This window comes from Ictalurus furcatus, chromosome 12 (genome assembly GCF_023375685.1).
Source record: "Ictalurus furcatus strain D&B chromosome 12, Billie_1.0, whole genome shotgun sequence".
Taxonomy (NCBI): domain Eukaryota; kingdom Metazoa; phylum Chordata; class Actinopteri; order Siluriformes; family Ictaluridae; genus Ictalurus; species Ictalurus furcatus.
In genome coordinates this window covers 14,971,533-14,983,829 of record NC_071266.1, presented here as the reverse complement: position 1 = coordinate 14,983,829, position 12,297 = coordinate 14,971,533, and the positions used below count along the sequence as shown (strand labels likewise).

At 38.2% G+C, this 12,297-nt stretch overlaps 1 protein-coding gene across 1 annotated transcript; it reads left to right on the top strand.

Moving 5' to 3' along the window:
* Positions 1-7,444: 7,444 nt before the first annotated feature.
* On the top strand, positions 7,445-9,448 carry s100a10a (S100 calcium binding protein A10a). The gene is made up of 3 exons (XM_053638399.1): positions 7,445-7,517; positions 8,645-8,802; positions 9,127-9,448. The coding sequence occupies exons 2-3, from the start codon at positions 8,662-8,664 to the stop codon at positions 9,289-9,291; spliced, it is 306 nt and encodes a 101-aa protein (XP_053494374.1). The 5' UTR covers positions 7,445-7,517; positions 8,645-8,661; the 3' UTR covers positions 9,292-9,448.
* The last annotated feature ends 2,849 nt before the right edge of the window (positions 9,449-12,297 follow it).

The following is a 12,297-nucleotide window of genomic DNA, read 5'->3' as shown; positions in this document are numbered from 1 at the left end:
TAAAATAATTAGAATCAACATACCAAAGCAATCAAGGATATCATTTCTAGTGTATTTCCAGTACATTAATAAACTGCAATAAAAAATAAAATAATGATTGTCATGTAGAAGCAGGTGCTCTTTGTGCAGGTGCTACAGTATACTCTCCTGTACTTTAGTAGTCATTTTAATTTTTTTCTACTATCTGAAACTCAGTGCAATACAACAGAGTATTCTGCAATAACAGTGACACGTGTGATGATAAAGGAAAAAGAAACCAACAGCAGTCAGTTCTGTGTATACATGTGGTAAAAGTAGCATACAGTGAGCATCCAGATGACTGGAACTCATTAGCTCACTAAACACAGAGTGCTGAGCTCAGGACCGGTCTCCTACACTGCAAATTGATTACGTCCTCTAACTTTGCTACAGTGGACTGACAGATGCTATCCATTCTAGGAGAAAATAGACTACTGCACCTCCACCTCAAATGTTTCTGAGGTTACACAAGGTTACTAGATATTAGAGGTTGACTGTCAAAAAAATTAATAAATAAATAAATAAATAAATATTACAGATACCGATAACTAAGTTGGCCATACCTGCCAATAACTGATTAATCAACTGAAAAAAAATTTAAATTGTTAATGTATGAAAACATAACACTCAATGTAAAAGATTGCTGAACTTATTAGAAAAATAAGCAATACTGACTGTACCATGAAAATGTTTTTTTATTTAAATAAATATATAAATATTAATATATATGTTAACAATTAATAAATATTAAAGTAAATAAAACATATACATCCAAACTGAAGCAAAAAATAAGACTCCTAATAACAACTAAAAATATAGACGTCCAAAATGAAAAAACAACAACACTTCAAATAACACAACAAAATTTTGCTGATAACTGATAGCTCCAGCAAAACCGATCAATCAGTCAACCTCTACTAGATATCACTGAATATTTCATATTAATATTTTCATATTAATGTTTGACTCAAAGGTTTAGGTCAAGGCACTTAAAACCTTCACACTAGCTTAAAGTTCCCCTTTAAACTCATAAATTGTACCAGCTGTATAAGTACAGTGTCCGACTCAGAAGCTCCCGGATAGATGGTCTCAAAACCTTCTCATGAATTTTGCTGAGTCACAAACTTCTGTCACAGCTAGCTACCCACAGTCTGAGCCAGCATGCGTTGCTTGAAGCTCACTCATAAAAGAACAGTTTGACTAAATATCTAAATATGCCTTTATCTACCAGATCTATCATTCTGTATAGATTATCAGATTAAATTAATGGATCTTTAGCTAGATTTTCACAAAAACTGGAGAAGATTTGGGGGTCACAAACACAAGAATATCTCTATAAAATATATTACTGAAAATACAAATATGCAAACATTATGTTTTCTCTACCCATATTACCTAGTTCATTCTACTAGCAATTTGTATTACAAGTTTCAAACAAAAATAGCGGCTTCACTTCCATTAGAAACCCACCTGCAAGGTTCATAGGTATACATGTGGCTTAAATGTGTAGCAATTTATGACACTGAAGTTTTCTGTTAATTCAGTGACATTGTTATTTCCATTACCACAAAAACAAGCTAAGTAAAAAAAATATACATAATTATGTTTGCTGAATATAACATGATGCTACAGGGGTGGACAAATCATGAGCCCAGGAGCCTGGGACAAGCAGATTTTGTATCTGGGGTATTAGTTCTCTTAGTCATAGTTGAGAATGTAGGTTTAACAAAGAGAAAAAACTACTCCTTATTGATTTTCACAAAAGATTTTGTATGTAATTATGTTTAAGTCATCATATAACTCCTGTCTTCTCTGCACTGTTAGATGTGTGCACAAAAAAATTCTACTACACTAGCCAAACATAAATAATATCTACTGTACGTGATCTCGTCTTATAGCTGAAACCTCGGCCAACGACTTGCTGACTTTTTTGAGGGTGCAAATACAACCTGGTGCATTAGAATCTTTTTGTTAGAAGAGGATAATAATCAGAAACTCGTTCCTTTCCATTATTATTAGGGATGCAACCAAATACAAATACGTTATTCTTATTGAAAAGATAATGTGCTCTAAAGGGATATAAATACAGACACGTATAGGCACACAATTTTTTTAGAAAGCTTGCGTCATAAGGATAATTTCTAATCAACTAAAGGCATCTCTCACATTGGTTAATGTTAATGTCCACCATCAGAAGAACACTGAACAACAATGGTGTGTATGGCAGGGTTACATTTACATTTATTCACTTAGCAGATGCTTTTATCCAAAGCAACTTACTAATGAGGAAATACAAGCAAAAGGAGAAAGGGTTGCAAGGAGAAAGACACTGGACATTGAAAAGAACATTGTTGCAAAACTGCAGTTTGCTAAAGATCACGCGGACAAGCCAGAAGGCTATTAAAAAAATGTTTTGTGGATGGATGAGACCAAAACAGAACTATTTTGTTTAAATGAGAAGTGTTATGCTTGGAGAAAGGAAAAACACTGCATTCCAGCATAAGAACATTATACAATCTGTGAAACATGGTGGTGGTAGTCTAATGTTTTGGGCCTGTTTTTCTGCATCTGGGCTAGGACGACTTGCCAACATTGATGGAACAATGAATTATGAATAATACCACCGAATTGTAAAGGTAAATGTGAGGATATCTGTCCATGAACTGAATCTCAAGAGAAAGTGGGTCATGCAGCAGGACAACGACCCTAAGCACACTAGTCATTCTACCAAAGAATGGTTAAAGAAGAATGAAGTTAATGCTTTGGAATGGCCAAGTCAAAGTCCTGACCTTAATCCAATAGAAATGTTGTGGAAGGACCTGAAGCAATCAGCTCATGTGAGGAAACCCACCAACAGCCCAGAGTTGAAGCTGTTCTGTACTGAGAAATGGGCTAAAATACCTCCAAGCCGATGTGCAGGACTGATCAGTTTCTGGAAACGTTTACTGCTGCACAAGGGGCTCACACCAGATACTGAAAGCAAACATTCACATACTTTTGCCACTCACAGATATGTAATATTGGATCATTTTCCTCAATAAATAAATGACCCAAGTATAATATTTATTTTTCTCATTAGTTTATTTGGGTTCTCTTTATCTACTTTTAGAACTAGATGTTTAAGGTCATATTTATGCAGAAATAGAGACAATTCTACAAACTTTGAAGCAGCACTGTGTGTTTATTCTTCCGGTGTTAAATGAAACATTTTCATCTGTTCAGAGTCTGCGGTGGTTGTTGCTATTCAGTCATGTTAGTAGCCTCAGCATTGTAAGCAAGGAATGTGATGAAGCCTAACTGGACCTTTACAAACTACTTTAAAGGGAACAGTCACTGCAAATTAATCAATATCCTGTGAGGAAACATTTCTATCCTGATGGGAGTGCGCTCTCTCTCTCTCTCTCTCTCAATCCTTATGGGACTCCACAGTTGTGTCTCACTGTCATTCACCAATGTCATTAAAGCTAGGGCTCTGCGTCACCTCCATCCCTCACACCGCTACACCACTCCTTCCACAAGCACATCAAATTCAGGCTTTTTCCATTCCGTGCTTAATCATAATAATTACAATAATGCTTAAAGTGTTGTGTGGTTTAATTCGAGTAGGCTATAAAGCGTCTGGAGAGCTTACCGGTCCCTGCATCAGTGAGCACTGCGCTTACCTTCACCTGGTATTTGGGCGCCATGATGGAACTGTATCCACCCCCCCGTTACCGGAGCTATAAGATCCCGGTGGACACGTACAGCATGGCCGACACGTTATATTAGCGCAAAACAAATCTACACCGGTTTTTCTTCGCTTAAGGCTGCCTTATACAGGTATCAACCGCCACTACACGCCTTACGCGTTCCATTACGCGGCTATTAAAGTCACCTGTGTCGGTCTAAAGCAGGCGGATTAGAAACGAGCACAAATACACGCCAGTCGTTACCATTTTTTTTCGGGGTGTAGCAGTCCTTAACAGGTTAACAGAAACCAGCACGTCCTTTTACACCCTCCGCTCCTTCGGACTGCAGGGGAATGTGGGTTAGTGGGATGCCGGCGTCGTCAGTGCGCTACTGTTAAGCCTGTGGGTTTTTTTCCCCCTTTTTCTTTTCCCCGTCCTTCCCCGCCTCTGTGCGACATCCCCGCAGCGTGCCGGCATCCTGTTTCTATAGCGACGAGCATCTTCTCTCTTCCCTCCAGAGTGCATGCGCAATCCACTCTGGCGTCTAAAACAGGCTATAAAAAACATGGCTGTCGTCTGCTTTTAAAATCTCCACGCGTAAATCCAAGTCAGAGCTTCTGTTAGAGCATATTCAAAGCTTGGACTCCTACTATGAGCTTTTAGAAAAGTGTGTGTGCGTGTGTGTGTGTGTGTTATAGGAATAAAAGTCCATATCAGATATAAATCTTAGGTCATGGCTGTCTGAAGGTTGGGATTAGTCTTTGCAAGCTTGTTCTTTCACTGGCTTTAACTCATTAAAAAAAAAAAAAAAAAACCCACAAAATATATATATATATACAGAAGTTATAGCATAGCACGGTGGCTTAGTGGTTAGCTAAGCTAAGCCTCACACCTCCAGGGTCGGGGGTTCGAGTCCCACCATGGCCCTGTGTGTGTGGAGTTTGCATGTTCTCCCCATGCTGCGGGGGTTTCCTCCGGGTTTCCCAGTCCAAAGACATGCATGGTAGGCTGATTGGCAGTTAGGAAGTTCATTCCACCACTGAGGAAGGTTGAAAGGTTCTTGAAAGGGACCTTGATTGGCATGTCCAAAGTGTCTGTGGTGTATGAGAGTGTGCCCTGCAATGGATTGGCACCCTGTCCAGGGTGTACCTCACCTTGTGCCCGATGGGCTCCAGGTTTCCCCGTGACCCTGAAAAGGATAATCGGTATAGAAGATGGATGGATGGATAGTTATAGCATAATTAGATAGCATGCTGTAAGTTAAGTACTGATGAGCTTTTTAAGAACATTTAAGGAAAATACACTACATGGCCAAAAGTATGAGGACACCTGAGCATCGCACACATATGTGTTTCTTCAAACTGTTACCACAAATGTCTCTGCATGCTGAAGCATTACAGTTACATTTACATTTATTCATTTAGCAGACTCTTTTATCCAAAGCGACTTACAAATGAGAAAATACAAGCAAAGAAGAGAAGAAGAGAACGACACAAGTAGGCTAGTACTACCATATAAGATCCATTAATTGAGTTCTAGAAGAAGCAAAGTGTGCAGAGTAGGTTTGTTTGTTTGTTTATTTATTTATTTATTTAAATAATTTTTTGGGGGGGTTGGTTAGGTGTTCTCGGAAGAGGTGGGTCTTTGGCCGCTTCTTGAAGATGGTGACAGATTCCGTGGTCTGGATTGAGGTTGGAAGTTCATTCCAACACTGAGGAACAGTTAGTTTGAAGGTTCTTGAAAGGGACCTTGAGCCACGCCGAGCAGGCACTACTCATTACTCATTACAGTTTCCCTTCACTGGAACTAAGAGGCCCCAAACCTGTTCCAGTGTGACACAAAGCGCACAAAACCAGCTCCATGTAGACATGGTGTGTCTTTAAGGTTGGAAAAAGGTGGAAGAACTCGAGTGTCCTGCACAGAGCCCTGACCTCAACCCTTTAACGCTGAACACCTTCGGGATGAACTGGAAGTGGAGCCTCCTCACCCAACATCAGTGCCTGACCTCAACCTCACTAATGCTGTTTTAGCTGAATAAAAAAGGTGAAGCAACGTCCACGGCGGAGCCAGAGAAGGGAGTGACATACACTGCAAAGCAAGTTGGAAGAGTGTCATCCTCAGCTGAGCAGGAAGGCGAAGCAACGTCCTCAATGGAGCTGGGAGGCAGAGTGATGTCCTCAGCATAATGGAGTGGCTGAGCGACATCCTCAGCTGACCAGAAAGGCGGAGTGCCGCAAGTCAAGCCAGCGTGGTGTCGAGCAACTTGAACCACTGCTGCTGTTCCATGATTAGGTGGTTCTGTTCTGCACAAACTTCAGCACGCCTGCTACATCTATGCTTCAGTCAAGCTTTCTGTCAGGTAGAGATGGTGGAGGCAGATGCAAGTGCAGACAGTTTATTGTGGAACGTAAAAGAAAAAAAACCCAATTTAATAACAAGCACCACCAACATGAACTATGAACACGGATCAAGAATCATAAAAAAATATAGATGATAACAAAGTACACACAACAACAAATGGCAAAAGCTCAACAAAGACCCACAGAAACCAGAACTTATATAGAGAAGTTAAAGGGGTAGTTCACCCAAAAATGAAATTCTGTTATTAATATCTAACCCTCATGTCGTTCCAAACCCATAAGACTTTCATTCATCTTTGGAACACAAATGAAGACATTTTTAATGAAACCTGGGAGATTTCTGTCCCTCTGTTTACAGTACAAGTAACCAAAACTTTCCAGCTCCAAAACTTCCCTAAAGGCATCGTAAAAATATGATCCACTTGGAACTTCTTAATTATTGCCTTAATTGCCCTTATTGTTGTGCTATTTCCTTATAGCCACTTCCCATTTTGTGACGCTCAACAACCTTTTGCTGCACATCACAGTTTTATTCCTTGGTCTTACCCATTGTTATGAATGACTAAGGGAATTTGGCCTATGTGTTACCTCATATTTATACCCCTGTGAAACAGGAAGTCATGGTTGAACAATTTCCTGTTCCTAGTCACCCAGGTGTACAAAATATAAATGGGAATATAAATATAATTTTCTCATATGAATTCATACGGGTGCCAGTAATTGTTGCACACCTATATTTAACAAAGATTTTATGATAAACCTGTGTTTTGTGTGCAATTGTTTGATATCCACGAGAGCAGAGTATTTTTGTGAACACAAGATCAAGGGTTAGACAATAAAGACAATTTTTCACAGCCTTCTTTACTCATATTTACCAAGGATGCCAATTAGTGGAGGGCACTGTACCTTATTTATGTCAACTAAATAAAACCCACAAGTAAGTGTACGGTATGAAGCACTTTCTGCTCACTCTGTGTTATGTGACACATTCATTCATCTTCTTTTATTTGTGTATTTCTAAACATAGTCCCTTTTTGAATTCACTTGTATTTTTGCACACCAAAAGCATATGATAGTTCCCTTTCAGGTTCACTTTAACCCAACTGAGTACTGCTCATTTAAAATAATTTTGGACTCTATCAAGTAGCTCAGTCCAGTTCTTACATGCAACATGTAACGACACATTTTCACATAACTGCTTCTTCCATGACTCATTTTAACCCTTGAATCACTCTTCGTCACACTTTTAGACAATTCCATGACTATTTTTTTTTTGGTTAAACCTTACACACTTGTTTTTGAGTGGATAAGCACTGTAGTTATCATCATGGCATTGCTTTACTCTGATGACTCCCTCAGTTTCCTACTGAAGGGCGGCGCCCATCTATAAATTCACAACCACACAGTCCCACAGACTACACTTCTCCAGCTCGACTCTGCTGTCCTCTTCTTTTCTTCACACTCCTGTTTGGTAAGGCTGTACTGACAATTTGGGTGGGTTATGAATGGGTTGGGAGTGTAGACAGGGGATAAATTTGCTATTAAATTACAGAGTATTGTTTCTGCTATTACCAATATTTAGCCTTGAGATAGAATTCTGGTCCTATTAATTAACCCACCGCAGTGTTGAATGAACACGTTGTTGAATTTCCTCACATTTGTGGTCATTTGTGACTGCTGAATTCAATACTGTTGATATTTGAGGTGTATTGTCTTGGTTATAAGCACTAAGCAGTTTTTCCATTCCATATACCTATTTGTGTTCTTATTGTTTTATTTGTTTAATGCAGTTGTGCTTGGGAGTTTTTGGGTAATTTTATATTCATTTATCTCAAAGCAGACTGAGATTTTGGATAAAAGTTGCATAAACAATATTTAGTGAGTACACAACTGAACATACTCTGTCACACTTTCCTTCTCTGTCTCTGTCTCACTCCCTCTTTTTTCTCTCACTTATTTTTTTTCTCTCTATATCTCTTTGTCTTCTCTACATACCTATCTTCATATTTAGATTTCCACCATGGCTTCTGTCCTTTGTTTTTCTCTTTCTCTTTATTCCTCACTTTGTCCGTTCTTCATTTCTGCATATTCTTCAGCATCACCCAAAGTTGCCAAATAATAGCATATCTTAGGCTTTTTTCTTTTCAAAAATGAGCCCAAAATGTATTTTATATAAACACTCTGGCATCTGCATCTTCTCTCCCACAACTTTCCTCTTGCTTATTTTCCAGTGGTTGTACTCCACACTCTTTTTCCACACTGTCATTCATCTGCAGGAGAATGGCTCTTTTCTTTCTTTCCCTCTTTCTTTCTTTCTTTCTTTCTTTCAATTAGTTTTGTAATTTGCAGTTGATATATATGCACTCATGTGTGTCTGAGTGTGCATAGGTTGGACTGTATGTTTCATCTCATTGCTATTACCAACTGAATGAGGTTTCCTTCAGTAACTCAAGCTGAGCAGTGGCTAGATAACTAAAGTGTATATACACAGATTGTGTTATGGAAGATATACTAAGTTTTGGACTTTCTTTCTCTCTCTCTCTCTCTCTCTCTCTCTCAATCTCTCTCACACACACACACACACAAACACACACACAGAGAGAACCACCACAGCCATGCCGTCGGACCTTGAAAAGGCTATGGAGTCCCTGATTTTGGTGTTCCACCGCTACGCGTCCAGAGAGGGGAACACCAACACTCTGAGCCGGCGTGAGCTCAGGGAGCTGATGGAGAACGAGCTCTCCAACTTCCTCAGGGTAATGAGCATTTGTCATCCTCACTCTTTTCCTCACAAGGCTCTTGCAGAAGTTTTCAGGTTTCTGACCGTACCATATGAAGACTATATTTAGAATTAAGACTGTGTAAGGTTTAGATTTTGAAATTCCTCCATGTTTATCCTGTAAGATTCCTACAGCTATATTGCTTAGATTAATGCTTCTTTAGCTTTTCACTACAGGTTAACAGACTTTCTGTAAAAACATGTCTGCATCTTTTCTTCAGTTATGATGGTCATCTGGTTGAGGTTTGGTTGGTTGGTTCTTCCCATATGTTCACCTTGCACTCTTCCTCCTTTCCTACAGTCTCAAAAAGACCCTGGTACAGTGGACAAGATCATGAGGGACCTGGACACAAATCGAGACGGAGAAGTGAGCTTTGAGGAGTTTGTGTCTTTAGTGGTTGGTCTGTCCATTGCCTGCGAACAGTGTTATCAGTTACATTTGAAGAAGTTAGGAGCCCGAAAATGAAAAGACAAGCAACGAGGATTAACGAGTATTTACACTTTTGTGCTGTAATAATGATGTTGTCCTTTAATTGCAGATTGTGCCGTTGCCTTTAAAACTGGAAACGAACAATATATGTATGTATGAGTGTTAATAAAAGTGAAATAGAAACAAAACAGAATGTGAGGAGGTTGGATGGTACATTGACAAACCTGTTTGCTGTTATCTCTCAATGCACAGGCTTAGAGGTAAAAGTCCAGTGGGAAATTGGGCATGGCATGTCATTTATGACATTCTACTCTTTGCCCTGCATACTTCACTTTATAGTTTCCAGCAATATTTCAGCGTTTTCAAGGTCTGTGGAATGCCATTCACAACACAAAATTAATTACAAATTACAGTCTTAGATTAGGGAAAGCGACATTGTCCAGAAAATCTGATGCCCAGAAACTGACCCGAAAAACATTAAACTGCTTTAAGTCTTTTGTAAATTGGACCTGCCTGTGCTTACTTTGCCACTGCACTGGAATTAAGCTTTGACCTCACGCCCCTGTACAGACTCTTTAGAATGTTCTAGACTCTAGAGATCACATGACACTACAGACTTTAGATCAGTGCTGTAGACATCGTGGTGACTAAATTATTACAAATGACTGGAAAACCACTGATTACTCACTGTTTATTTTGAGGGTAAGTGTTAACAAATGTGAACATGTGATTGATTTTTTTTTCTTCAATATGTCTTGTTTTTTCCATAACTTTGTTTTGAAATATATTTTTGCTTCCCTCACTGCTCAGCACATTGTGGCCAGGCACTGTTATTGGTTTCCATGCAAACACGAGGTTGCTCAGTGACCAGTCATTGTTATAGGGCGGAGGCCAGAGAGAACTACATAGTTTCCCCTTTCACCCCTTCCTGAGGGTGCAAGCAGCTGAATTTTTCATGGAATACAGATGATTTTGTTAGGGTACAAGGCACACTTTTATAAGCACAACTGTGTTTAGACATGTCAGGTAGTTAAGGAAGTTAACCCACTACCAAAACCTTTCTTTTCTTTTTTTTTTCTTTTTTTTTTACATTATGTATAGAAATGCTCCTAAGCTATTGAATGATAAATTATAGAAATGACTTCCATCTTAAATGGAAATAATACAGTCCCCTATGCATTGTGTTACTCTGTTCAATAAATAGATTCACAAATACTAGTAAGATCCCAAGCAATCTTGATTTAGAAACTTATCAATATCATGTTAGTTTGTCACAACTGATTATATATAAACAGTTTGACTCAGACTTTTAAACCATATTGTATCTCATTGTATTAATAACTGAGTAAAAAAAGTAGAGGCATGTAGTCTATACTGTATGTGTGTCAAGGCTGGCCATGTAACATGGAGTAATATATGATCCACACACAAAATCTCATAAACATAATTTCTCATATTGAATCCTCCTTTGAGAGAAAGGCATAAATCACTGATAATAGAAGATAAAAGATTGTGTAATTTATGTCATTACTATTCTGTAATTTAAACATGGTTGCCTTACAATTTAGTGGATCATTAACACACTACAATCAGCAGTTGTAGACAGTAGTTGTTGTCATGTCTTCAAGCATATGGTTTCAGAGGATAACCAAACTACTGTAGACACTGTAGGTATTTATGAAGTATACTATATGACTTTATATTTTACAAGACAAAAGCACCAGTTTCAGCATGCATAGACCTCTGCTATCTCTACAAAGCCTTTTATTGAGTCCATTACTTTATTGAGCATAGTGAATGATTCATCTTTCCTTGTAGCTGAAATGAGTCACAGATTTATGTGCTGTGTGCCTACAGTCAGAGCAGAGAGAGGGAATTCCTCCCTGATTATCTCAATGACTGTATTCAGATTCTAAGATTTATCCACAAGATGGCATGAGCGTTCAACACATGAACTTCTTTTCCAGGTTTCTGAAGCTTGGTGGACCAACCCATTATGATTCCAAACCTGCTATATTTCTTAGTCTTTCAAAATCACTAGACCACAAGGAAAAAGGTGAAGGTTTTAGTTTGAAAGCTATTTTCAAAAAGAAAGAAACAAATGTTACTCTCAATGAAAAACAAGAGTGCTCTGCTTAAAACTATTGCCTGTATCAAGTGTGAAGAAAAATACAGTAAATGAAGAAAGAATGTCTATAGGATGATCTGTGGATTTGTTTTAAGATAACCTTTCCTATAATTAATCCACACACTCCACCTTTTGAAAGCGTTAGCATGCACTATAGTACACTCATCACTGCAAGAAGCTGGGAGAACAGCAGAAGAAAGCTTTTTCAGTATTAGTAAATTATAGTTATGACTGTTTTTGAGGAACAGTTCTTACTGGAATCAAAATATTTGAAACCACAAAGACTGGTGAAAAAATATAAATCTTACTACTGAACTAAGATGGGCGAAATGGTTGGATCCATAATAAGCTTGCTGTCAGAAAATTCAGTTTAACTCAGCTGAACTCAACTCAGTTCTATTGTACTCTGGAGAATAATTTTAACACACCTTTTTTTAATTACACTAGTCATACACTAATTAAGGGCAAACTATTATTATACTGTACACATTAAAATACATTTATATGAAATAGATATGTATAAAGACGGATGGTATGGGCATTTTTTTTTTAACAATTAAAGGGGACCCTGTCTGAAAGAAAGGTTTGAAAACCCCTGCTATAGTGTACAAACCTTGGCAGAGATAGTGACTTAGGTTCAATAAGCTTAATGACTGATTAACTGATTTTCTAATGAAACTTGGACAGCAGATTTAAAATGCAGCACCTAGGTTGGTATGTACCTTAAATTTCTGGTGCTGCCTGTATGAATATACATTTATTTACTTTTTGTTTGTTTGTTTCCTATGTAAGGAGGCACAAACAAAAACAAATCAGTCACACTGTGAGTATTAAGAATTTGACAAATAAAAGAAAAAATGACAAAAAAATGTATATGATATCAACTAATCAAAATCAAACAAAAGGACACAGAG